General features: G+C 45.0%; 3 protein-coding genes across 10 annotated transcripts; 1 reads left to right on the forward strand and 2 right to left on the reverse strand.

Annotated features, from left to right (window-relative positions):
- Nucleotides 1–1,415: 1,415 nt before the first annotated feature.
- Nucleotides 1,416–23,401, reverse strand: LOC127061697 (elongation of very long chain fatty acids protein 7-like). Of its 5 annotated transcripts, none has more exons than XM_050988951.1 (6): nt 23,258–23,401; nt 4,612–4,720; nt 4,261–4,532; nt 3,949–4,132; nt 3,726–3,841; nt 1,416–3,648 (listed from the first exon to the last, which is right to left on the reverse strand). In XM_050988951.1, exons 1-6 carry the CDS (start codon nt 23,306–23,308, stop codon nt 3,352–3,354), a joined length of 1,029 nt encoding a protein of 342 aa, XP_050844908.1. In that variant the 5' UTR covers nt 23,309–23,401; the 3' UTR covers nt 1,416–3,351. The 5 variants fall into 5 exon arrangements, with proteins under 5 accessions (XP_050844908.1, XP_050844909.1, XP_050844911.1 ...); XM_050988952.1 differs by having other exon boundaries at nt 23,247–23,389; XM_050988954.1 differs by lacking the exon at nt 23,258–23,401 and adding an exon at nt 18,926–18,992.
- LOC127061701 (elongation of very long chain fatty acids protein AAEL008004-like) lies at nt 12,797–25,758 on the forward strand. Of its 3 annotated transcripts, none has more exons than XM_050988965.1 (5): nt 12,797–14,399; nt 20,499–20,842; nt 21,995–22,132; nt 22,234–22,476; nt 23,315–25,758. In XM_050988965.1, exons 2-5 carry the CDS (start codon nt 20,501–20,503, stop codon nt 23,492–23,494), a joined length of 903 nt encoding a protein of 300 aa, XP_050844922.1. In that variant the 5' UTR covers nt 12,797–14,399; nt 20,499–20,500; the 3' UTR covers nt 23,495–25,758. The 3 variants fall into 3 exon arrangements, with proteins under 3 accessions (XP_050844922.1, XP_050844924.1, XP_050844923.1); XM_050988967.1 differs by lacking the exon at nt 12,797–14,399 and adding an exon at nt 18,624–18,856; XM_050988966.1 differs by lacking the exon at nt 12,797–14,399 and having other exon boundaries at nt 19,002–20,842.
- LOC127061713 (NADH dehydrogenase [ubiquinone] 1 beta subcomplex subunit 7) lies at nt 25,191–26,887 on the reverse strand. Of its 2 annotated transcripts, XR_007780935.1 has the most exons (4): nt 26,561–26,887; nt 26,010–26,178; nt 25,796–25,943; nt 25,191–25,638 (listed from the first exon to the last, which is right to left on the reverse strand). XR_007780935.1 is itself a non-coding variant. In XM_050988986.1 (3 exons), exons 1-3 carry the CDS (start codon nt 26,721–26,723, stop codon nt 25,859–25,861), a joined length of 417 nt encoding a protein of 138 aa, XP_050844943.1. In that variant the 5' UTR covers nt 26,724–26,887; the 3' UTR covers nt 25,669–25,858. The 2 variants fall into 2 exon arrangements, 1 of the variants encoding a protein (XP_050844943.1); XM_050988986.1 differs by lacking the exon at nt 25,191–25,638 and having other exon boundaries at nt 25,669–25,943.
- Nucleotides 26,888–26,899: the final 12 nt, after the last annotated feature.

Raw genomic sequence — 26,899 nt, forward strand, 5'->3', positions numbered from 1 at the left:
GGGAGAAAAACGTAAAGAAGAATGCAGAGAATTGGAAGAAAGAAAAATGAAGAAAATAATGGAGAAAACATGGCTTTTTATTATGTATGGATATATAATACGTACATAGAGAAATTTGTTTCGTCAATGCTCGGAGAGTGTTCGATGTCAGAAGTTTCTCAGGTCGCGGCTACGATTGGCTGATCCTAATAGATCTAAGTTAGGTGAAATTAGCTTATTTTTGCTTGACGAGATGCGCGCGCAAAGAAAAATTCTTTTCTTTAATTTAGAATTCTGTAAATTCGAGCGTAGAGACATTTCTTTTCGATGCGCATGCATGATTATTAACTTACTAGAATGGATTGCGCGATAGAAACGAATCAATCTGCTGATCGATGATTGACAGTTACGAAAACTTCGAGACAGAGAATAACTAGCTATTAGAAAGTAGACTTTCTTGGCGTTGCAAGCATTTTACATCATCATCGTCATCATCATCATCATCATCATCATCATCATCATCATCATCATCATCATCGTCATCATCATCATCATCATCATCATTATCGTCGTCGTCGTCGTCGCCGTCGCCGTCGTCGTCGTCGCCGCCGTCGCCGTCGCCGTCGCCGTCGCCGTCGTCATCGTCGTCGTCGTCGTGGTCGTCGTCGTTGTCGTCGTCGTCGTCGTCGTCGTTATAATTGTCGTCATCGTCATAAATAGAGAGAATCATATCGAGGATCAAGCGAAAAGCGAAGGGAACTTGAACGGAAAACGGATAAAAATGAGAAAGAAAGAAATGCTATGAAAGTTATCGTAACGATATATAAAAAAAAATAAACAAATAAAATAAAATAAAACAAAAAGTAAAAAACGATATTCGAACTCGATCGAAATTTGATTTTCGAGACGATTTGTTCTTTTTTTTTCATGTATTATCGTTGTACTGCGTTATCGCGTATTTTTTTTTTTTTAAGCAAGGACAAAGATATAAAACGCGAAGAAAGGTTCATCGGATCCATCGTATATGGATATGTATAATACGTACATTGAAGTGTCACTTTTATTCCCCATTTTTTTGCATAATGCGTAGATATGTTTCGTATATTTCGTTTGACGAACATTTGCACGAATATACCGCATATGTCGTGCATATGTGACAGCATATTTTTATTTTGGACATTATATGTCATTAATCTCTCCTCGCTATACCATCATTTGTATATAATTAAATAGGCATATCTCCAAACATCCGTAGTCTAATTGTCACGCATGAAATACATACAGATATCTACAAGTATGTAATATATTTGATCATTTTCACTGCGATCGTGGAGCTACGAAAATTCGATTCGACGGTCTTCCTTTGGGGCGGAAGGGTGGGGGGGGGGGGGGGAGAGGGTTGAAGAAAAGAAAAGAGAGAAACGAATTACACGAAATTACTATTTCAAATGACACAGAATTTATTGGTACGCACGATGTTTCAGAGTCGATCTATATCATATTTTGTATATTTGACGTGGACAACACGGAGAAAGAAAGAAAGACAAGAGACATTTGTGTACGCGCATATTGTAGATAGGTCCTATTTGAAAACGTCATCGTAGGATTTTCAACTAGCTCGTCGAACTTGTTTTCGTGTAAAACGTCAAAAGTACTCTCGTATTTAAAATTATCCTCTTTGTTCTTAGCCGCTATCGATGTAAGATATCCAGATTTTTGTCGTATCTCGATCAATTTGATTTTGCTCTATCGATTGTTCCTTTTTAAACGGTGTTTTGTCGTATTTATATATACATATATGTATATGGAAATTCGATGCCGATGCGAGAGAGAATGAACCCTATTGTTGTATATACACACATACACGTATATGTGTACATGTATATTTATATAGCTATATAAATACATATATGCGAGGATGCGTCTGGATGTCATGCGAGAGGAGAATCATTTGTAATGTACATTATAAATATTACTATATGGATAGGTTTACAAGATAGTATTTTCTGTTGTCAATTCTTCAACTAAGACTGTGATTTTTAAATATACTAATAATAGAATATAAAGTATAATATACGTATTGGAGTTGATTATTATCGTCGTCGTCGTCGTCGTCGTCGTCGTCGTCGTCGTCGTTATTATTATTATTATTATTATTATTACTATTATTATTATTGTTATTACTATTATTATTATTACTATTATTATTATTATTATTATTAATATTATCATTATCATTATTATCATTATTGCTATCGCTACTGTTATTATTACTATTATTCTTATTATCGTCAGATATAAGAATAAATTTCGTATTCGTAAGGAAGAGAAACAGTGGGCGAATCTTAGACGATCGACTCGTCGCAATCCTTTTTTTCTCGTCGAAAATCGAAAAGACCAAAAAGCAGGAATCCCGGGAAACGATGGAAAAAATGTTCTTATTGCGTGAAAACTGATTTTCTTGTTTTGTTTTTTAAAAGGAAAGTTGGTAAGAGTTTAGGTAAAAATAGATAGACGTATACGTTACGTCGTACGAAGAAAAGAGAAAAAGAAAAGAAAAAAAAACGGATGTGACGTAAGAAGGCGAGACGGGGAAAGTTTCTACTTGCAGCAAAAGCCATGTGTATTCTCGCACGTAGATATTAATCCCGAAGCTTCGGTAAGACCGAAATAAAGTTCCTACGACCGGATTTCTAACGCGTTCCTTATCTTGTAAAGTATAAAGTCTAAAGTACGAACGAAGCGCGTATCGCGATGCAAAAATGAACGAGATGCCAGAGAGAACGATGGAAAGAGAACTCGACGATACGTTAACGTTGTTGTTATGGCACATGAGGAAACTTTAATCTATAATATTCGATAGGCGATTGCGATCGCAGAGCTGTTAGAAATATCAATTGCCGATTTATTCCTACTCTCGATCGTTCTCTCTCTCTCTCTCTCTCTCTCTCTCTCCCCTCTCTAGCAGCCGTCGATAATATTATATCGAAGGATCTATCGTCTCATATGTTTGAAGCAAAGCGAAAGGAAGAACTTTGAAGATTTCTTTTCTGCTAACAAGGAATGTTTCTTCGCGAACGTGAAAATTTAACGCGCCGTTAACGTTAACCAAGCGGGACGTTGTCTCTTTCGTTCGTTAACGTTCGTATCCATGAAAATGATTGACCGTGCGTGCGCGTAAAAATGAATATCTTTAAGAGTCCATCTCGATTCGAAGGATTCGATTTGGCACGAAGAAACGAGCTTCCTTTATCTTCGACTTTTTTTTCTTTTTTGTTCTTTCGTTATTCTTGTTTCTTTCCTTCTGTCTTTTCTGAAATTTCAAAGTAAAATCCTCCAACGTAATGATCATCGGCGAGATCCGATCAATCATTAATCCTCCTTTCCTTTGTCGACGACTTTTATCTTCCTGATGGAAGAAACGTTCGATGTATCTTCGAAATCGTTGCCGTCGCTTTTTCTCCCTATACCGTTTGATTCGATCTTTCCGTTCGTCGTCGTTGTACTTTTCTTCCTTCGATCGGGCTCATAGGCCATCTTGTAAAAGTCCGAGAAAAGGAGGTAGAAGAATATTGCATTTGGAAGGGTTAAAACGACGCTCCACCTTGGGTAACCGCAGTCGTATAGAAGCAATTGGGAATTATGCAAGAACGCCAGGCAAAATTGTCCCTGCGAATTATCATCGATTCGTAAGTTTCATCATTTCTAACGTCGTCTCGGTCGCGGATCTTGTATCAATTACCTACCATTTGCAACGTCGTTATGTACTTCTTCCACCATAAATACTTTTGATATTGAGGCAATAATGCGGCTAGTAAATAGTACGTGTACATCACGATGTGGACGAAGCTATTGATGAGACCTTCGAAGACGCAACGGTCAATTGCGGCGATCGGAGAGAGAGTTGGCCATATAGTTAACGTTAATTTATCCGTGTTTCTTTTTCTTTTAATAAACTTTTGTACCTACCTATAAAGGTACCGTGACCTCCAGGATAATATTTCGTTGCACCCCAGGCGATCATAGGCATCACGGTGTGATGATAGACGTGGAGGAACGTAACTTGCTTCTCCTTTTTTCGTAAAACGAAAAAGACCGTGTCGAGAAGCTCCGTCAGTTTAGCGAGAAAATAAACGTGAACGATTCGAGCGATCTGAAATGGAAAAGGAGAAGAAAGAGGGAAGAGCGAGAGAGAGAGAGAGAGAGAGAGAGAGAGAGAGAGAGAGAAGAAAAGAAAAAGACTCGAATTAGACGGCGAAGGAACTAAGTTCTATAACGTACTTTGAGGGCTTCCGGTGATTCCGAAAAATCTACGGGCTCGCATTTGAAGCTGTATTTCGTTAACCAGGCAGAGCTGAGTCCTTCGATAAAGATCCAAGTGCTGAGTAGGACCTGTATAAGATTATACATGACTAGAACGTTCTTCATTTGAAACGGTTTCCGATGTTCCATGTACTTAGGACCCCAGGAGTGGATGAAGTAGTGGTAACCGATAAGGATACTGGCGCCTGGCACCGGCGAAGACACGAGGAACCAATTCCGTGTTCGAGGATCTACGATTTAATCGTACGTATGCATAATACGTATGTAGGTACCGTAGCGTAGAAACGATTTTTTATCGTCAAGCCTTACCCGAGAGATCGTGAAAAAGAAAGTGCCAGAATCGGACCAACGAATTGTCATAGATGTTGGCCATTTTGTCGATCGGTGGTACGCCGGTGATATTCATTTGGAAGATTAGCTGGAATCAAGAGAAGAAAAGAAATGATGGCGCGTTGCATGAGATGGGGGATTGCTGCTCCTCCTCAAAATAATTCGTCGTCGAACGCAACAGCACCAGCCGCAGGTGTCCACGGAAATGCGCGAGTCAGTCTATGACTCGATCCTGACCTAGCGTATCAGGGTACACTGGCTCGTAGTACTGTATCGGCTCGTACTGGCCGTGGAGAACCGTACCCGTTTCTAATCGGATCGAACTCGAGAAGTAAAGGGGCGAGAGGTGGAGGGGGAGGGGGGGAAGGCGGACTGGAGAGAAAGAGAGAGGAAAACGGTCTTACGAAAGTCTAAGGACGAAGAAATCGCCGCTTTCCGGAAAAGAAACTCGTTCGGTTCCGATCGGACACACGCGAGACGACCTCGCGCCATCGAATTCGGCGCCATTCGACGCACGGTCTCTTCCTGTCGTCGGTACGGCCGGAGGAGGATCATCAACGAAGCGCGGCGAAGCGATGACGATGCCTGCGGTTGCGTCTTACCGTGCGGTTGCGACACGCGTTTCCCTCGGACGTATCGATATCGATTTAAAAAGTCTCTTCGCTCGAACGTCCGTTCGGCGGATTTTCTCGTTGTAATTTCGTGAAATTGTCGATATTCGTTTGGAACGTCGTCGATCGATCGACGATCGAGGAGGAAAGATGGAAGAAAATCGAAAGAGACGATCCTCGACGATTCAAAATAAGAAAACGAATATATGCCAACGTATATATTATTATAACGGCGTCTTCGTCTTCCTGTCGGTCGCGCTTTTCCATGTCAGTTGGTACCCCGGGGGCAGGAATACCGGTTCGCAAGTAAGTCAGTCATGCGAATATACGTCGGAGCAATGCGTCCGTGTTTACGGGGTCACCGACCGTCGCGTCTCTTTCCGTTCTTTTTTCTTTATTTTTTCTCAACTCGTTCAACCCTTTTCCCTTGCAATTCGAACGGCAGAGAGAGAGAGAGAGAGAGAGGGAGCTTTCTTCCTTTCGTTTGTCGATTTTCGAACGATCGTTTAACGACGTTGAATGCCGTGGCGCGTCATCGCGTGAACGACCGTCGTCGCCCGACGATGTCATAACGAAACAATAACAAAGATTTCACATTCCGGGCGAGTTATATAAAATTGGACAGATTACGTCTCGGGCATGCGAGTACGCGGCCACGCGCGCGCGTGCGACGAGTCGACGGAGTTCTCTTCGAGAATGGAATCTGGACGAGTCGTTGAGGAAACGGACGAGAGATCGTCACCGGAACGATATTCTCCGTGTATGGGAAATAATGGGAATGAGTCCATCCGTCTCGGTTCGAGTCGGCCATGCGATGACACTTGTCGTCGCATCGATTTCCCGCTACGCTTTCTTCCTTCCGAGCCTTTCTTTCCTTTTCGCCGCGAATCAATTTCGAGCTTGTTTCGCGAACTTTCGTCGGATCTCTTTCAAACGAGCTTGCTAATATCTTCGATATCGATCGCAAAAAATGCACGTTCCTCTGCCGCACTCTTTACGCGACTTTCGATTCGCGCATAGGCACCACGGCGCGCGATACTATCTCACCTTTCTCTCTCTCTTTCTCCGCCCCCACCCCATCCCACCCCCCGCCGAGATGACTGAGAATAAGGATTACGGTATTATTATGAGACTGGGTTCGGTGCGCGTCTCGTAACAGACCGCATAGTGAATTTCCGCGTGCCTTAACTCGCTCGAACCGTTTCCGCGAATAGATTTTCCTCGACGTAACTCGAAGAGAGACAGGTTCGTGCGGATGAGAAAGCAACGGCTTGTTCGTTATCTCTTATTTCTTTTTTTTTTCTCTTTTCTCGAGTTTCTTTCTCCCTCGGTCTAATTAATCCTATCGTCTGAGTAGCATCGACGTAGGTACTCGTATTTTGGAAAAATATAGTACGAAAGAGCCGAGAGATCCTTTCCCTTCGTTCGTCTATTTCTATGTACCGGTTGTAAGAGGGACCGAATCGGTCCGTTCGTGAATTTTACGAATTCGACGACAAGTGGACGAATTTTTCGGATCTTACCGTGGAAATGAATCGACAATGAATCCGGTCGAGTCAAGTGACACGAGTCAACGGCACCCCTGTCTGATGGAACGCGCGGTCGGTGAAGATCTCTCTCTCTCTCTCTCTCTTCCCCTCCCTCTCTCTCTCTCGCTGCCTTTCGATCCCCGTATTTACGTTTCGCAAAGAAACTCGAGAGAGTATCCGAAGTACGATATTTGGATCGATACGATGAGACTGACGAACGGTAAGGGTAGAAAAAATCGACCCGCTCGAACCGGCGTTTCCGTAGAACTGTCCGATCGGTCGAAAAGTACACTCGAAAGACGCGCTCGCGCATACGACCTGTTATACCATGTCGCGTTAAGTCGAAGAAGTGGGGTATTCACCTGCGATTAGATCAAACCCGCGTCTCCCTTCTCTTCTCGCGCGTGTACGTACGTTGCTACGTACTCGTACCGCAACGATTGCAACCCCCCGTTTCCCCCGACCGCCCCGTCCTTTCTCCCTTCCCACGTTGAAAGTTGTCGTTGGAAAGGTAGGGGAAACTTTCGTCCGATTTGTTTCCATTTTGTTTTTTCCTATTTGGCAAGTAGCGCGATGAGAGAACCTCGACGATGTTACGTCAAGAGAGCGGAGAAGAAGGATGCACGTTGTATAATCGCGCATCGTTTGCATTTACCGTTTAATTGATAATTTCGGATTTGCGCCTCGGTGTCGGTCGACTTGGAATTTTATTTACGAACGAATCCAATTCATCGCGATGACGTCAATGCATTAATCGTTGCGTCATTAAATGGAAACGAACTGAATTTATGTATGTATACATTTTCCGTTTCGCATATCTTCTCTTTTTTTTCTATTTAAATCGTCGTTGTACGTTCGACTAACTCGAAGGAATCGGTAGGAGCGAACGTGCGACAAAAAATATGTATTATTTCGTTTAATGGGATTACGAACGATGGTTTCTCGTATGGACCATGGAAAAAGTACGACGCGACGTTTCTTGGTGGGGGGGGGGGGACTGCATCCGACGGTAAAATCTTTGAAGGGGATAACGCGGAAAGGGTAAGCACGATTCTTCTTCTTACTACGGCTAAAGGAGAAGTCACGCACGATCGACGAATAGAAAATCGAATTCGCGCGTTCTTTTTTCTCGTTTCTTCTTTTTCTTTCTTTTTCCTTTATTTTATTTTATTTTTTTCTTTTTCTTTTTTATAACCAACGCAACTTCGATTCGAGCTCCATTCGGATACGAATCGATTCCTTCGGGTGCTTCTTCGAAAGAATCGTTTTGTACTTTAGCCACGTCGATAAATTAATACAATCGAGATATGTATGCAACGTTAGCGATGCAAAACGCTTGTTTGTATGTAAAGTCGAGATAGTTTAATAGTGTTGCGAAGTCAGGATATTGATGTCAACTTGTAATAAAATTCTTGTTGATCGTATACAACTTCCGCAACGTTTCGTGGCCTCGAACGAGGAACGGATAAAGTAATTATGTCGCTTCGAGGAACTCCGCGTCGACTCGATGGAGAACGAAGGAGGATCGTCGTCGTTACGCCGAAAGGACGCTGTATCTTACGCCAACGTATTTGTATTTAATATCGTATTTAATATAATTAATCGTTGGAACGATCCGAGCATTCGTTTTTTTCCTATTTTTCTTACATTCGTATCTACATGCGAATTGGGCAGCGACGGAAAATTGATCTATCGCGAGCGAAGCGAACGCGTACCATCGAGCGAGAACGATCGTCCTAAGAACGAGTTTCGAGTCGCGATCCTCGTGGGTGATAAGATAACGAAGAAAAAATTGTTCTGAGCTTTTTTCATTCGATAATCATCGTTAACTGGCTCGATCGTCGTAATAAATGTCAACGGAGTGTGAAAGAACTCGGAGAAAAACGAAAGCCGAGTGAATATTTCATGTTTTCATGGTTGCACGATAATTGTATGCGCGAGGACGACTTGTGCTTGTCGAATGAAAAAGGAAAGAAAGAAATAAAAAAGGAAGGGAGAAAAAACGGCATGGTGTAACGATAGGAACGATAATATAGAAAATGAAACGATCAATCTCTTTCGCATAGGATCGTAACGATCGTTGCGTAAACGCTTTTCGATTTCGCCGCGTTCGTTGCTTCGCGCACGGACCATTACTACGCCGAGAGCAAGAGGGGTCGCCTCTCGAGATCGTACGTGCGGACGAAACGTAACGGATCGTCGAAATCTCTGTCAAGGCGAGCGGCTCCGCTTCGAGCCCGTCTTCCGTTACGTTTCTCATTTTCTTTCTTTCCTTCCTTTCCCTTTCCTCCGATGGAATCGAGAATAATTGGAAAGAAACGAAAGACAGCTCGAGAATTTTCGTGCGGGACGTAAGACCGTTTCACGGCTTTCACGCGACGAGCGACGAGGCACCGCGTACGCTCGTACGTTTGCCACTTCTACGAATGTTGCAACTCGCGTTAATAACTTTGTCGTCGCGCGCCCTTCTGCGTGAAAGGCGAATAACATTATCCCAAGACTTTGGGAACCGATTCTCTTCGACCTAGGTCCTAGGTCTATTGCCAAGTCCGTCGTTAATTTACGATTAATCGTCCGTTGATTCGACGGGGGATTTTACATTCGTTTCGGTAAAAAGAACTCTTTTCGCGATGGGAAGTCGTCCCTTTGCTATGCCATATCATTTTGGGTCTGAACTACGAAAAGGAAAGAAAGAAAATATCTCGACACTACGCGTCGAACCGAGGAAGATCGTTCGAACGAATGAAACTGTTTTCTTATTTGCTCATTTCCTTGCCGTTCGAACAGACAAATCGTCTGGATTGCGAATCGTCGCCGGCGAGAAAGAAAATCTCTTCCTAACGAGGTAAGAAAAAGTTGACTTTTTGGAGGAATGCGTGGATCGTTGCGCATCGTGAAATGTCTCGTAGATTCGTGTGCGCGCAATATCCGTTGACCGAAGAAACACAATGACAGCGCGCAACGCCGATGGGGAAACGATAATGTCAAAGAGTCAAGGTTCACAAGTGGCTTGCTTTACACGTGGAATTTATAAAGGAACGTGACGAATTGCGACGTGGAATCCGTGCGACGCAACTATGCCCGTTCAAAGAAACGGGAGGGAAGAAGGGGTAAAGAAAGAGGAAAAAGAAAAACGAGAAACGCTTCTAAAACTTAATCTTAAGGATGAATCTAAATCCCGATTCGTCATACGACTCGTCGTACCTCGGCCGGCGCGTCGAGCTACCGCCTCTTTACGATGAACCAGACGGATAGATCCGTGAACTCTACAAACAGCAACGCCGATTTGACTTTGATCGATTTGAGCGACCAAATTTTGCGCCCCGATAATTTTGCCATCGAGACGATCGCCGTTCTTCCTACGCGCACGCGTTCGCGATTGACATTTTACGATCGACGAGTCGAAGAAATCAGAGATACTCGTATCGCTGAAAACTTGATCGTAGTTAAGACGGCTCATCGATAAGTTTTTTACACGATTACACGGCGATAATGTTTCTCCTCCTAAGGGATACGGTTTTTTGCTCGAAAGATATCTTAATAAATCAAGAGCCGTACATTCTCCGAATACAGGATATACGTACGAGGACAATTAAATTTTCTTACAAAACGTAATCCTCGATTTCTCGTTCGGTCGATTGTTATTCAGTTTACAACTTTTTGTACTTGACCCCGCATTATCAAGCGGAATAACAACAACACTGTGTCGTATAAAAAGGCTGAGATGTATGGACAATACGCCATCGGTATCGCAATTAAACGATTGCAATTATCGTATTTAAACGTGTTTGCCGACGTAAGATGTTTATATCCACTTAGCATTGTTTGCTGGCGTGAAAATAGTAGAGAAAAAAGGAAACGCAACTAGGGCAGCGTCTAAGATCTTGAAAACAAGGAAAAGTCTAAAGTACGAGTACCTAGATGTAAGCACGATTAAATAAGCGCGAACGAGAGACGTTGAGACAATGGAGACGAATCGCTTGGTCGAATAATATTATTGCACGAGCGTCGATAATATAAAACGAACGCGCGACGGAAAAGAAAAAGAATTTTGCTGGGAAACGAATTGTCATGCGTTCGCGCTCGACGTATAACTCTCCTCGTCGACTATAAAAATAACGAAACGTTTCTATCGAAATAACGAGAACGTTTACCTTAACACTTATTTGCGTAAATATCCGGTACGTGTCGAGCGACAAGTACGAATGGGAAAAGAAAAGGAATACACGTAATCGAATTAACTGCGTCTTCTCGTTAACCGATTTACTTACGAACGAACGTTTCCTCGATTCGACTGTTCGGAGAAGACGAAGGGATAACGAAGATTCCCGCGACAATAGCAAATATCTTCGTCGAAGGCCGAGAGAAAAGAGAGAAGTCGAGCGACTGGCAAAGTTTCCGACCGCGACTTATCACCGGTTGCTCGTCACCAGGGGCTTTGGTTCGCGTCTAATCTCTCGGGTCGTACGCATTATTGCACTCGCGTCGGACGCTTGTCCAGTTGCGCAAGCGATAGGGAGGAACTTTTCGGCGAAGGTACACCTTCGCGGATAGAGGGTTATCTCTTTGTTTCTCCGTTATTTCTTACTCGCGGCTTTGTCAACGTTCGATCTATTTAAAAAGGAAACGGTTGGGAGGTAAGTTACGTATGTGTGCGTGTACGTACGCATATCGTGTATACATTTACGCAACCCGTCCAAGGGGATTTCCACGTTCGTTGACGCTCACGCGATAAAAATCTTCCTAGAAGAAAGAAATTTATAGTATAAAAAGGAACGTGCCCGAGAGTAACGTCCGAAGATCATCCTTATATCGGAGAGCGATGAAAAATATTCTTAGTAGAATGATTGCGCAATAGTCTCATGTGCTCCCCTTTTTTTTCTTCAACTTTTGATTTTACTCGTTTTACCTTTAGACTATTCATTAAACCAGTTGGTTTAGTTTTTTCTGCAAAGAGAATAATAAAACGATTTCTATTCATTGAGATAAATAGATTTATTCTTTGTTACCGTTCGATAGTATCGGGGGAACAACTGTGACGTGATAATTCGAAACTCGATAAATTACTATAATTATATTTTTAACAAACAAGAAAATAGTTGCACATCGCTCAGGTATTATTTTCTTACCGCGCGACGCGGCTTGTTCCTTCGTCGCAAAAGTGATCATTGAAAAGCGTAGATCGATTAACGAATAAGGACGATAAGGAGAATAAGTTTTTCTAACGATTAATGCTCGTCGCGTCCCATCGAAATACCCTTTGATCCTAAATTTCCCATCAATCGACGTCTCCCGGAAAGTCACGCGACAGAGTGACTAGTAGAAAGCTAGAAGGATATGTAAATCGCATAGGTTTGGATAGGTTGAATACGTTTTCGTATAAACTATACGACCTTGACAGGAAATTCTTTTTTGTTTCAAAGTCATCGATTCGATTACTTCTGATTTTATTCTTTGCGCCTTTGAACTATGTAAAATCTCGACGATAAGTAAACTATTTATTTACTTAAAATATAACAGATCGAAAAAACGAGCGTGCGGCGAGTTGTACAAGATCGACGGCGTCGACGGTTTAATCGGCGAATGAAACAAAATTCTTTCTCTCCCGTAAGGATTCGTTACGATCGTCCGGGGAAGATTTCAAAGGAGTTCGAGTGACTCGAACCTTTTTCTTTCACTTCACTTTGCTCCGAGTCCTACGAATTGTTTGAATAACGTCTTTGAGATTATTTGGGACGTTTTTAGGGAAAACGCGCGCGTTCGGAAATATCTTACGTCGACGTCGTAATCGTCGGTAGTCAGGATGAAAAAGAATTATGTAATTACTTGTCGACGTTCTCGTGGATATCGAGAAGAACGATTTACCGTCGCGTTGCGTGACGTTGACGGCGACGATCGACACAGAGAAAACAGGAAAACAAAAAAGGAGTATATCATTTTTATCTCGGTGTAGTTATTCTTTTTATCGTTTTGCGTCGTTTCATTAAAGTTTTATACGCCGGTACGCGTCGCGCTAGACGAATTAACGACGATCCCGCTAGAGAGGAAAGGAGTAGAGAGGAGAAGGGAGAGCGGATTTCGTCCGTTCCGCGCAATGGAAAAGATCTCCGGCTCGCGCGAACGAAAGTCCTTTAAAAAAGGCCAAGTCGAAGAGACGACATCGATATTCGTATGGGGAGAATTATGCCAGGTCTGTCCCATCTGCCTAAAAATCTATCGAAAGGAGCGCATAACTTTTATAGTTGCAAGAAAGGAGCCGAACCGAACGTGACGCATGGATGTGCATACGAACAAAGAGCATAAAGTACGCGAAGGTACGTAAAGGTAAAAGGAGCACGGTGGATCTACGAGACGTTGTTCGTGAATCGTTCGAAAGGACCAATCGAACGAAAGAAAACTCCGTCGATGTTCGCCAATAGTAAAAGTATCCGAAGGAAGGGAGCTACGCGTTCGTACGCGAAGGAAAAGGAGAACGCGGACGATGGTCCGCGCGAAACGCCATTATAAACTCTTTTCTCTTTGGCAAAATCTAGTAGAACTTTCGACGACGAATTAATCGTCCTTTTTATTCGGCGCGAGTACGTTGCAACGCGAAACGTGCATTCTTCGCGTATCGATGGAAACGTAGGCAAACCTTTTGCCTCTCGATGACCTTTACCCGAGCCTTACGATCATTACGAATCTTCGCGCGAATCTTTCTTTCGATTCGAGAGACAAGAGGATCTCTTACCGAGGGATAAGAACATCGAACGTAGGACGCATTTCTTTCCATCCTCTCTTCTCTTCTGGCTTCGTCGGGAAAGATCTTCGGTGGGGAGACAAGGGTGGTGGAGGAGGGGGGGACCGGCCGGAGAAAGAGAGAGAGAAAGCTATCGATTTCCGCGACGGACGTCCGACCGAGGGATGATCGATCTCGAGGAAACGTTATGAGCCGAACGTAGTAACCTTGACTCCTATCGATCAAGAAGAACTCTCTCGTTCCGAGTCGAGCCTGCTCCTGAACTCGATAAGTCCCCACCTTCCGAGCAACGAGCCTGATCGTAGTCGGACCCCACTAGGTCAGCGCAATACTTAAGACGCGAGTTCAGCATCGTGCGGGCTATTCGCGCAGGATCGTTCGTTGGACCACGAAATGAGTCGATTCGAAAAGATCTATCGAGAGCGTGCGAGCGAACGATAGCCAAATTCCATCAATTTTCTCGCTGCGTCCTCGTCGCTCTCTTGCCTGCTGGAACCTGGCGAAGAAAGGAACGAGTGAAAATATTCGACCCGTAAAAGTGCCATCCTTCCGAAAGCATCGTCGCGTGTTATTCGTCGTCGAGCCTAATCGTCGATCGAGCCTCCGAGGATCGTGGATCTTCGATCGAAATTCAGGGGAAGGGGGGGGGGCAAGCAGAGGCAAAAGACTCTGCGATTTCGAGCGCATCGATGGACAAACATTGCTCTCGCGTTTCGGACACAATCTAGCGTTCGAGGAGGAAGAGAAGAAGACGGAGCAAGATCTCCTAGTGTTGTCCCTTTAGAATCGATCGCTCGGGGGCGCGCGACTCGGAGTAAAGTGCAGTGCCTCGATCGGACCGAATTCTTTTCCCTTTTGCGGGCCGATCTCTCATCGGGAAACGCAGAGGTAATTATTCCTTCGAGATCTCTATTTTTCGGGGAGAGAGAGAGAGAGAGAGAGAGAGAGAGAGAATATCCTGTTGATCGATCGCCTTCGAGATGGATCGCGCTCGAGCGAACAAGTGGAACGATATCACCGACGAAGCGCGATTTGCGTTGAAGTATGCGCGCTTTTACGACACACACTTGCGTTTTTCCGACTCGGGAAAATGAGATTTTTCTCGATCGTTGTCATCGGGCGTGACAAGCCTTACACCGACTACGAAGGGAGACGATAAAAAAGAAAAGTAGTCGTTTATCGCGTGCGAACCAATTTGGAAATCGCTCGTTCGCTTTTCACGGCTCGCGAGCACGCGCTCGCTCCGACGAGATTTCACGCGATAAGACGAGAGCGCGCGAACGCCCGCGATACAGGCGGAATATAAATAATTTCGTTATCGAGACGATTTTCTTTCCTATTTCTTCCCCTTATTGTTATTACTTTTTCTCGCGCTTGCCAAAATATCGACCAAATTAAAGGGGAAAGTGAAGGTTCCATCGAAGAAAAAGAAATCCTCGTAGCTTCGTTCTACTCGATTTCGTAAGTTCCTTCTTGTTACGTTCGAACGCGCTTAGCAATTAAGGTGTTAACTAAGACGCACGCAGCTAGAGGGAAAAATTCTCAAGGTTTTACGTTTTTTCTTTTTTTTCTTTCCCTTTTCTTTCTCTTTTCTCTTTTTCTTTCGATTTCTTTCATTTTCTCCTTTTTTCTTTTTTCTTTTTTTTTCTTTTTTTCTTAACGTCGCTCGACGTCGCTTCGAGAAGAGTCAAAGTTCGAAAGGAACGCTTTCGTCCGCGGATACAATCACCCTCTTTGAAACGAATGGGGGCGATTAGATATTTTCGCGTTGCGTGGTCAACTACCTGCCTGGTAATAGACGTAATACATGTAACCTCTCTCAACGAGCGTATTCCGCCACGCGATTCCCTAATAGTTGCACAACGGACTCGTTGAAGCGTCTTGCAATATTCGGCACAAGGTTGATCGGACCGATCTCGATTGTGATATTCGTAAAAGATGAGAAGAAGAAAAGACCGACGTGCGTTCGTACGTCTCATTCGATCGATTCCTTTATCTCTCCCTTTATCTCGCTCGCACGCGTTTACGATCTACCGAGATTTAAAAGGAGGTTTAACGAGGTGAAATTAATGATTGGACGATCGAACGAGACCTTTAAACCGCTTATTAAACGTTTCTTCTCCGCTACGTCGTAATCGATCTTTTTACGTTAAAACTGGATCGCCGTTTTTTCTTTAAAAAGTAATCATCCCGCTAATTGTCTTCGCGTTCGTGATCTCTTCGTTCCTCGGATATTAACGAAGAAAGAAGATAGACGAGCAGGATATTCCTCACGCGGCGTATCTGACTTTGCATTGTCGATTTAATACTCGTAAAATGACGACCGATCGTTCCACATAGATAGAACGAGATCAGGAAGTCCGACCGAAAAAGTCGAAGAAGTAAGTCCATAGAAATCGGGTCATCTCGAGAATATGAAATTAAAGAAAGGCACGAAGTGTCGCTTTCGATGGAATACTTGAATCATTAAGTACGGAAAGACCGTCGAAAGTTTTTTATACAGGCGCACGATCGGGTCGCGTTTACGCGTCGAGACGAGAGAATAAAACGCACGATTTGTTCGAAGATGGCAATTCTAGTTCGGTGAATCGTAAGAAAACTCGTTGAACGAAAATACGAGAATACGATTACGTATTCGAACGTAGGAAAATGTATTTACGAGTTCGCTGTTAATCGCGTGATTCGGCTAACGGTCGATCATAAATCGAAAGATAATAAGAGGTGGGTAGGACGAAAGAAGAAGCATACGTATTACACGCTACTCGCATCGTTTCGTAGACTACTTTTGCAACGCTCGGACATCTAGCTTTCCTTGTGAAAGCGAAGAAGACGAATCCGAGTCTTTCGTCTTCGTTCCTTACCAACAGAGAAAATCCGTCGTGTACGTGCATGCATATCCTCTTGGAGAGCTCGAAAGAAAGAGAAAAGAGAAGAGAGAGAGAGAGAGAGAGAGAGAGAAACCGAGATCCGTGCCATTGAAAACGGACTGATGTGATCTCATCCGACGTTCTCGCCTTCCAGCTGGTCTTCTTCCATCTCTACCCGCGTACTGACACACATACGTACGTGCGCGCGCGTACAAGAGCCAAGAGCAAAGATCGCTTTTGTCTATCACCCAAATAGAACGATACTCGAGGACATGCTCGAGGTACGACGATCGCGTGTCGCGGTAAGCGAACTTGAAAATTGCCTTTATTTTTCAAACGTTCTTCGAGTTAACGATCAAAGTACAGAGAAAAAGTGGAGATTTCGCGATCTCTTCGAAAAGGCCAAATCGAGCGTGTTCGCAGAAGCAGGTGCGGCTCAAAGGATACTGGCGCGAGAATACTGGCTAAGAAAGATAGACGGATAGTATCTGCTTGGAGCAAGGAACGAACGAGCATAGTTCGATACAACCAAGTAGTCCCTCTTTTGTGTCGGAGCTATAGGTGAAGCTATCGTTCGTGGCAATAGAATGCACGAGTTCGTCGACGAGACGTCTCTCGCTCTCTCGTTTTGCAATAGTCTCCTTCGTAAATCATCGAGGAGAAGCAGGCAATCGTTCGACCGCTGTCTATTTTTAATTTTCCTGTAAGAGGAAATGCCACGAGCAATGACGCGAGGAATGTTTACTCGAATATTTGCGTAAGCGCGACGAGTCGTTGACTTTCGATCGATTAATATTTATTTTCCTTCGTAGTTGCGACAGTTTATCTCCTCGATCGTTCGATAGGTTCGAATCGTTTATTATGTTTCCAAGTCTTTCTCGGTCAAGTCTTCTCCTCCTCCTCCTCGCTCCTTCGCGAGACAAAAAAAAGAATTCAAAGAGCGGTGGAATCGAGAGGAATAATCGTTAACCTCGTTGATCGACGCGTCTTAACTTCCTTCCCTCGTGACGAACGATCGATCCTTGCTTGTTCGTTCGCTTGGTCGTTGTAAAACGAATTTATGATCGAGCGAAGCCTCGTCGGACGGTGTTCCAGTTGTTCGACGAGAAAGACAAGCAGGTGTCCGTTAACGACGTAGGAGAAGAAAATTATATTCCAGTTCGATTCCGATCGTCGGGATCGCTTCGTTGTACTCCTGTCGCAAAGTACGCGCGTCTTCGTTCCGATGATCTTTTTTCTCTTTGCTCTCCGAGAGAGGCAAGGAAGAAGGGGTTGAACCTTCTTCAAAAGATCGAAACGAATTTATCTACGTTCGACTCGATCCATCTACTTTGTCGACTCGCGCGTAATTAAGAGTTTGATAAGAGTATATTTGAGATGTGAATCCGAGAGAGCGGACGACGAAAGAATTGGCTCGACGAAAGCCGGTTCTTTCTCATCGTTCGCTCGAGGCCGCGTCTCTATTCGTACAAACTTCGATAATGAATATCGAGCCGTTAGAACGATATGAAAAAGAGGCGATCGTAAAGCGAGAAAACGCGTTCCGGCCACGCGTTACGATCGCGGACGATGAAATCCGAAAGTAAAAAGCGTCGATGGCGGAGAAGGAAAAAATTTTGCTGCGTGCCAAGGAAGAAGAAGACTCGAGCCATGGAAAAACGTGAAAAGGCCGTGTAAACCGTGGAATCGGCCTACTTACCTATTAACACAAAGTCAGTGGTACGTCGATGGTACGTCGGTGGTTCGCGTCGGCGATACGTCGCCGGTACGTCGCGCGACTAATCGTCGTCATCCTTCGTCGTTCCATCGTCGAAGGAGCCTTTCGTTTTGACGACTCGATGAAACGAGATAGAACGGGTTAGCGTTTCAAATAAGAAGCGTCTTCTCTCTCTCTCTCTCTCTCTCTCCTTCCTTATTTTTCCCCGCACTTAACCGGCTTTCCTCTGGCATCCTCCTTATCTCCGTAACCCGTTCCACTGGACTTTCTCTCGAAGAAATACCGTTCGTCGTCGAGCATCCGTGTCAATGCCGAGCTAAGGAAAAGGGAAGTTACCTACCGCTACTTGGGTCGCAGCTATCCGAAATACTGGACCGCGCGATCGACATTTTTTTCTCTTACCGAGAATAGATCGTCGACGTTCCTATCCGCGCCGAGTCATAGAGTTTCATCTTCGACGTATGCGTATCGACGTGCCGGTTTCTTTCTCTCTTCTCTCTGTTTCTCTTTTTTCTCGATGAAATTTAGCCGACGGAAACGTTCCTCGGAATTCGTCCAATCAAAAACCTTATAACCCGTTTCGATTACGTTAACGTTCAACGGGGATTTAATTTCGAGGATGAAAATTCGCCGACTAGTTGACGCGAAAGAACGGTACCAGCTTGGACGACGGACTTTCGCTTAACCTTGCCTCGTTAAAGGCCTTCGTAAAAAGGAAAGAAAGAGAGGATAAAAAGTGCAAGGAACCAGCCAGCTGGAAGGTAGGTAGAGGTAGGTAGGTAGCTAGGTAGGTAGAAAGGTAAATTGCGTGCGAACTTGCAGAAACTTACCTTGTAGAAACGGTCTAAACCTCTTAATCGAATTCCAACGCGATAATGCCAATTTTCGAACTCGAGTCAAAAGGCGAGTTACTTCATTCCCTGTCACGGCAATTAACTTTAACCTACTTAGTAAATACGATCGAAAAGTCGTACGATCGTAACGCGATACGGATTGCACGATAGATTATTAAATTGCCGTAGCACGGAACAAGGTAGTAATTTAACCGTGGAGAGCTTTAAACGGTGTACGGCGAGTATACGGCGATAGCGACGCAAAGTGTTATTTTGGTTGAGAATAAAGGTATCTCGTAAAATCCAAAGAGCGGTGCAACGACATTGAGCAACCTTGCTGTTGGTCGTATACGCTTTAACGCTCTCTACCTACTTTTCGTCGTTCTTCGATAAAAGCGAAAAGAGAGGGCTGGAGGGACGAACGTTTTCTTTCTTTTCTTTTCTTTTCTTTGTTTTCTTCGTTTACCGACGTACAACGGCCTAGCAACTCTTTCTGGTTCGCTGGCAACTTCTCGTTGCGTGTCTAACAACGTCGAAATTAGCGTGTTCTACGATCGCGCGTACCGTGCAAAGCTAGAGATTCGCGAATTTTAGGTCCGATCGAAGCACTCGCTTGCGAAGCTACTTTCCCCTGGCTGTGCTCGATAAAATTAGCGGAGAAAGAGAGAGGTGTAGACTCGTCGTCCTTCTTTTCTTTTCTCTCTTTCGTTCCGATACGAACTCAATTTCTGACGGCTGTCGTGTTGTCATTAAAGTCTCTCGCGGTTGTCGCTGTAATCTTCTTCGTCGTAGTCGACGGTTATTCAACGCGAATCGCAGACGAGGAAGACAATCTCTCGTAGCGCGATTACGTGTGGATATCGGCTCGAACGGAAGAGAAAATCTAACGATGGAAGAAGCGTCGTTGAATCGTCGCGCATCTCCAACGCGTTTCGAGCGGGTTAAGTCGGTCGTTCCTTCTTTCTCGTTGACGACGAGGGAGCGTAAAGGACGATGAATCGTCTTCGAGGTGGCGCGATAAAGGGCAAGGAAAGAGATCAAAGAAAGAGGAATCTATAGGGAGGATCAAGGTAAGAGGAAGCCTTCGGCGGAAGGTAACGATTGTAACGCGTACGGATTCAACGGTGCGGAACATTCGGACCGTTTGCGTTCGGTCGGTCGAAAATCGTTCCTACGGTAGAAGGAGCGTTTCCACGGTGGGCCCGCGATCGGTACCGATCCTCTTACAATGGCAGCATTTTACTTTCGCCTTGTTTCGCGAGCACGCGAGAGGTCCGAATACGAATAGATCGGAATAGGAGCAGAGTCGCTCGTTCTCGGCTCGTCAATCGATTCGTTTTAGCCCGGCGAGCAGCGCGTAACGGTGCCATCGTAATCTCGTCGATTGCTCGGCGAACGGGAGACGATTTTTGCTTTTGCGAGTAACCCGACGATCGGAAAGCTTTAAAAGTGTCCGCTCGCGGCGAGAACGTTCGTTCCATCGTCGGTCTGATCCATCGGGAAAAGGAACAACGTTGGTCGGCTCGTTCGAAGAGAGGAAGGGTTTCAAGGAGATCGATCGTTCTTTCAGAGATGGCATCGGCAGCGGCAGAATTAGTGGCCGAGAGGGAATTGGAACCGATGCGAGAAATGGTGGACGGGAACAGGACGACGTTCGTCGGTGCCCAAGGATTGGTCAAATTGGCCCTGGAACAGTACACGGAAATCCTGGCGAGCGCCTCGGATCCACGCGTTGGCAGCTGGCCTCTTATGGAATCTCCGATACCGACGCTCGTCATAGTCCTACTCTATCTCTACTCCGTGACGATAGCCGGTCCGCGCGTGATGTCCAACAAAAAGCCTTACAATCTCAGAAACGTTCTCATCGCCTACAATGCCTTCCAGGTCGTCTTCTCTCTGGGAATGCTTTACGAGGTAATCGACAAATTCTTGATCTTCGTCGATCCGATCGATCCCGTTCAACGAAGTCGTGTATTTAAACCTGAAGCACCTGTCGTTGTCTTCTCGATTTTAACGGGATTTTTACGATTACTAACCGTTCTTCCCATGGTCGATCGTTCGATCGTGTTAACTCTTGCGTTGAGACGCGAGCTGCGCTCCTTTTCCTCCTATAGACTAGATTTAGGCAAGGATCCGCTCTAAACGTTTCGAGACACGTCAGGTATCCGTAACCACGGTTCCGCAGTGGTCCTTTTTCTTTTCGTCTTTCTCGTTTCGTTCGTTTTCGTTTTTCTCCCTGCGACGACGCGACGGTGGGGTATCGAAACGAGCCGAACGTCCTACATAAATCGAGGGCAAGAAACGAAAGAACCGTTGGACGCGTTTCGCGAAATTGGACGCTTTTGATCGAGGCTTTTAGCCGAACGCGCGCAACTGGATTCTCCTCTCCTCTCCTTCTTCTCCGCGTACTTATCAAGAAAATCCTCCAAGGACGAGGACGTCGAGGTCGTCACGCGTTCTTCTCCGAGGTAGCTCGCCCGACGGTGCAGCTCCTCGCGCGTCGATCTTCCATGTCGATCGGAAAACGTAGCACGCCGAGATCGTTTCACGATCGAAGCAAGTGCGAGCGCGCCCACGTTCTCGCGAGAGGTAGTCATCGGCGTTGCCGTCGGTGACGTTCGTCGTCATCGAGAGACCAAAGGAGAGAAGGAGCACCGACGAAAGAAACTTCTTCGGTTATATCAGCGATGATCCGTTGAACGCGTAATGCGTTTCTCGCGGCGAGAGGCAAATAGCACGGAGGAGAAAGATCGGAGATACGAGATAGAAAAAGCATACGGCGAGTAGCAAGCTCCTCCGCCTGTCTCCGATGCACTTACGCGCGAATCGTGTCGTCGAACGTACGTAATCGACGACGCAGGACTCTTACTCGAAAGTCGGATGAACGTAATCGTGGCGATGACAAGCGAGTATCGCGTTAAGGCGATTAGGCCAAAGCGCTGAATTGGATATCATCGAGGAACGAGGAACGGAGAAAAACGGTCGACCTGCGCTTCGAAAAGGAAAAGAAAAACGATCCCTTTCCGAATCGTTCTTACCCCGTTGCTTTTTTGCTTCCGTTTGTAGCACCTGATGTCCGGATGGCTGTTGGACTACAGTTACAAGTGCCAGCCGGTCGACTACTCCCACAATCCGTCCGCTTTAAGAATGGCGAGTCTTTGCTGGTGGTACTTTATCAGCAAGTTTACCGAATTCGCCGACACGGTAAAGTATCCGCGCTCGAACGAGTCCGATCGATTTTTCGAAAGTCGATGGAAGAGGAAATGAAAGGAGGAAGGGAAAGATCTGACCGATCGAATTTACAGATTTTCTTCGTCTTACGAAAGAAGGAGAGTCAAGTGACGTTTCTACACTTGTACCATCACTCTTTGACGCCTTTGGAGACATGGATTTGCGTTAAATTCATTCCCGGTGGACACGGTACCCTAGGAAATCTCATAAACAACGCGGTCCACGTGGTCATGTACGCTTACTACATGCTGGCTGCTATGGGGCCCGAATACAAAAAGTATTTGTGGTGGAAGAAACATCTCACCACGATTCAGCTGGTAAGCTCTCCCTTGGATCGAGCCTTCGGGGCTGGAAGCAAACGTACGACGAAAGTAAACGTACGAGGGAGGATGACGTACGCGCGGCAACGGGCTCGCGTTCTCGCCGATTTCGCGGTTCGTCGTGCGTGTTGGAGCGAAAGAAATATTCCGATCTCTGGATCGGGTTCCCAGACCTCTCTCCCTCCCCTGGCGCAGACGCGCGCTCGACTTGGGCAAAATTTCATGGCGAACGTATCGCGAGATGGCAGGAGGCTGGAGGGACCGGAGGGAAAGTGAAAAGTGCAATCGTTGGGCAATTACCCAGCGGACTCGGACGACTAGGTCGACGACGGTGGCGCAATAATTTGGCATTCCGATATATCTACGGTACGACGAGACGCCGGGTAGAGAGAACCGAGCGAGTCGTACCGGTGGTACTGGAGCTGGAGCAACGACGACCGCTACCCACCCGTCTTTCTACGGAATCGTTTCTCGTTGGTCGCGTGTCCAAGAAGCCTCTCGTTCAATCGTATATCATCGATCGATCGATACGCGCCTATAGTTTCAAATCCCGTTCGATCGTCGAGTTTGTTTTTTCCGTGCGAGCACTCTCGTTTCACGCTTCCTCTCGTGCCAACACCCCCTTGCTTCGCCTTCGCTCGCATTTTTCGAACGCGCTCGTAAACCGGTGTACGACGGCTGCCGAGTCGATGACCGAGAAACGCCCACGAATATCTCTTTTCCATTCCTTCTTCTCGAGAGACGGCTTGGAAAAATAGAAAACTCACCGTTAGCTCACCGAGAATAGCTTTATTTCCGAGGGTCCTAATCGGCGATGTCTCCTCTTCATTTTCAGATCCAATTCTTTCTAGTGTTCGTGCATAGCGCGCAGGCCTTGATCTTCGACTGCGGATATCCGAAGCTGGTCGCAATCCTCTTGCTGCTTCACTCGACGATCTTCTTTGCTCTTTTCTCCGATTTTTATCGGCGGGCCTATCGCAGAACGAAGTCGATCGATAAGACGAAGGTGGATTGAGAATGGGAGAAGGACGAAAAGAAGGAGGAGGCAGAAGGGGAGCAGGAGCGGGAGGAGGAGGAGGAGGAGGAGGAGAAGGAAGAAAGCAAAAGGGGAAAAAATAGAGAGAGAGAGAGAGGGAGAGCTATTTCTCTGTCTCTTCCTTCTTTCTTTCGAATCGCGTCTACCAACTACGACATCTCTTTTCTTTTTTTTCCTTTTAAGCGTTCCAACTGGATCCCGCGAACGCGAAGATAGAAAGAAAGGGAAAAAACGCAGGACGTTTTCACGAACGACACGAGTGAATTTAGTCTGAATTTTGGCGAGGGGACGAGAGCGAATGGGACTTTTTCGCCTTCCTCTTTCTATCCGATCGATTCGAATTGGAAGAAGAGGACGCCCGAGCGTGTGTCTCTTACGTGAGGAAGCTCGTCGAAGGATTCGACGAAGAAGACGGAAGAACTTGGATAGGAGGAACCAGGGAATTCCGCGAATTCTCTTCCGTTCGTCGAGTCGATCTCGATAGACCGGCCCTCTCGAGATTGATTTTCGATATTCGATAACGTCGCAACGAAAATATGCGAATACGGGCGGCAGAGAAGGTCGATCGTTAAATTTATAAACTCTTCCACCGATCTGTAAAAGCGCTTTTAAAAAATATCTTTACGTTTGTTTGCTTTTTATCTTTTTCCTGTCTTTCTTTTCTTTCTTTTTCTTTTTCTTTTTCTTTTTCTTTTTCTTTTTCTTTTCTCGTTCGAAACTCCCGTCGTATCGCCATAAAAGCCAAATTTTTAGTGACTTCGAGGTGCCACTTTCGACTCCTCGCGAGCTCGACTTGACACACGCATGTACGATAGCAGATGACATTTTGTTTTTTAATCTTTCTTCCCCTATATCTACTTATGCGTACGCGCGACGCTAAGGATTTTTATTTATTTCGCCGATTGATCGCGTCTTCGCGAAAGTTCTTGTTTTTTCGTTTGCTCGTAGGTGATAAGAGAAAAAGAAAAATTTTTCTTTTAAACTTTTTTTTCTCGACGAGCTCCAGAATACGCATACGTTTTAACGCGGCTTTTCCTACTTCTACCAAAACGTCGTCGTGTACATATGCAGCATTCGTATACGCGTATGTACAGGTAGAGAAAGAGATCGACGAAGCGAAACGTACGGCTTCGAGAGAACTCTCGAAAAGACTTTGCACGCGATTTCTCGAGCGATCCTATATTCTTTTTCTCATTAGATCGTCACTGCTTCCAAAATAGTACGGGCACTTTCGCGAAAGACAAATCCCGATGATGGCATCGACGAGAAAAACCGACGAGTTTTACCCTTTGCGTTGACGTTTGACCATACTCAAAAAAAAGAAAAAAAAAAAGAAAAAAATTAAAATAGCAAGACTTTTGGAAGAGAATCGATGATAAGCGGATAGAGCGAACGAGCGAACGAACGAACCCGCGTAGATATCACTTTTTTCGGCACCTTCCTCGAGGATCGACGACGCTCGAGCAACGGCGAATGCCTGGATTAAATTTTCTTTGAAATCGAATAGCGATAGGACGGACGACGAGATGGTTGCGCGACGGCGCAACCCAGACGCAGCGCGGGTCGATAAATTCTCTCTTCCCTGTGTGTATGTGTGTGTGTGCGTGTGTGTGTGTGCGCGCGCGCGCGTGCGTGTGCGCGAGAGAGTGCGAGAGATCAAGCCAAAGTATAACTGTCCAAAGTGAACGGCCGAGCCAATCTTTCCACGTATGCAGCTTTGTATAATAAAGGTCTTTTATCCCTTCGCTTTGTTCCTACGAAAGCGTCACGAGGCAGTAATACACGCGGTACGAATTACTCGACGCGTTCGATCAAAATTGGACGAGCGCGAAGCGATCGCGTCGGAAGCAATTGTTCCAAACTGTTGTAACCGACCCTAACAATTTTGGAAAGAAATGAGCGAACGAGCCTTGTCGCTACTCGACGACGATCTCGACAGCCTATTCGCGAAGCACGAAGAGAGAACCACGATCTAGATTAGGATCTAGACGATAGGATTGTTACGTCCACGAGCAGAATGTTTTGTAAATATGTATTTTCTCCTTTTGTAACGCCAACTACAATATCATTTCTTTCCAGTCGTATCCTCTTTATTTTATAACCGCCACGAAAGTCGTCCATGACTGCTGAAATGATAAAACTATGTAGAACGGTTTATTACAATTTTCAACTTTTATTTACACGATATATTTATATGTATGTGCACATACATATATATATATACATATATATATATATATATATAAATAAATGTATACAGGAACAGGAAAGAACCTGTACTTGCGAATTCTAAATTGCGAGCAATAAATTTCAACATTCCTATACATCTACGAGACAACTCCTTCAAGCAGCCGCAGCTTGCTGTTTCCTCTTCTGTCTTTCCGAAAGCCTGCGTTCCCTTTCAAATTCCTTCATCCGCAGAACATAACTGAAATAAGACGGAGAGACGTCGAAAGGCGTACAAAACTCTTGACTCCTTCTTTGCTATACTTACTCCTCGTATTGGCATTGTTGATAAGCGTGATTCTGATGATCGCACTTGTTCATCATGGGAAAATGATATTTTTTGCAGTCTTCCAATTCTAAGAATTTATGAGCGCAATAATCTCTGAATCTCTTCGGTATTCTGGCTGCCTTCATTTCTGCATCCGTGGCAATCATAACTGAAAAATTATGACGACGAGTTTAAAAATTAAAGGAACGTCGCAAAGAGATAACAGTATTTGTCGTTTGAAACGACCGATGAGACGTAGAAACGAATCCGTTCGCACGTTGGAAACGCGAAGCCGTAAGACCTTGTCGATTATGTCACAAGTATGATTTTTTTCAGAAACAAAATTTGAGGAAAAGGCGACTCGACGCGAAAGAATATCGTTAAAATATGAGGTACGATGTCGTCCGAGATGGGCCAACGATGGGAGACCGACGGATAAACGCAACGGACGAGATAGACGAAGGGAATCGACCGTACGACGTTTCGAAGAAAATCAAAATTAGGATTGGTACGAGAATCTGTTAGGTTAGATTTTCGATCGTAGTGGTTACCTCTCGCTTTTCGACCGTTTTGAAATCCATACAATGGATCAAAAGTCGGCGCAGTTTCAGCCTCTGGCGTTATATCGGGATGTGTAACGTACGAACTCCATAAAGTACCCATTTTAGTCTGACTAAAGGAAGATTTTGAAGACACTGAAGAAAAAACGACCATATATAAAACACCCTACCAACACTCCTCTTCGGCATATCGTTCGGAAAGACAGCTCCTACGATATTTGATTATTGACAGAAGCGAATAGCAATTTCATATCCTCGTAAGAGAAGACTAACTTTTTATCAATGGACTAAACTTTGTTATTTCGTTTTCTTCCACTCGATTTTTTTTTC

The sequence above is a fragment of the Vespula vulgaris genome, chromosome 2 (genome assembly GCF_905475345.1).
Source record: "Vespula vulgaris chromosome 2, iyVesVulg1.1, whole genome shotgun sequence".
Classification (NCBI taxonomy): Eukaryota; Metazoa; Arthropoda; class Insecta; order Hymenoptera; family Vespidae; genus Vespula; species Vespula vulgaris.

Excerpts from the sequence above, each read along its gene's own strand:
- LOC127061713 (XM_050988986.1), bottom strand. The coding sequence starts at position 26,723 with ATGGTCGTTTTTTCTTCAGTGTCTTCAAAATCTTCCTTTAGTCAGACT. Across the intron at positions 26,179-26,560 it reads AAACGGTCGAAAAGCGAGAG|TTATGATTGCCACGGATGCA; the intron begins GTAACCACTACG and ends ATAATTTTTCAG. Across the intron at positions 25,944-26,009 it reads CAACAATGCCAATACGAGGA|TTATGTTCTGCGGATGAAGG; the intron begins GTAAGTATAGCA and ends GTCTTATTTCAG.
- LOC127061697 (XM_050988951.1), bottom strand. The coding sequence starts at position 23,308 with ATGAAGAGGAGACATCGCCGATTAGGACCCTCGGAAATAAAGCTATTC. Across the intron at positions 4,721-23,257 it reads CGGAAATAAAGCTATTCTCG|CTAATCTTCCAAATGAATAT; the intron begins GTGAGCTAACGG and ends TCTTGATTCCAG. Across the intron at positions 4,133-4,260 it reads AATCACCGGAAGCCCTCAAA|ATCGCTCGAATCGTTCACGT; the intron begins GTACGTTATAGA and ends TTTCCATTTCAG.
- LOC127061701 (XM_050988965.1), top strand. The coding sequence starts at position 20,501 with ATGGCATCGGCAGCGGCAGAATTAGTGGCCGAGAGGGAATTGGAACCG. Across the intron at positions 20,843-21,994 it reads CTCTGGGAATGCTTTACGAG|CACCTGATGTCCGGATGGCT; the intron begins GTAATCGACAAA and ends TTCCGTTTGTAG. Across the intron at positions 22,133-22,233 it reads TTACCGAATTCGCCGACACG|ATTTTCTTCGTCTTACGAAA; the intron begins GTAAAGTATCCG and ends TCGAATTTACAG.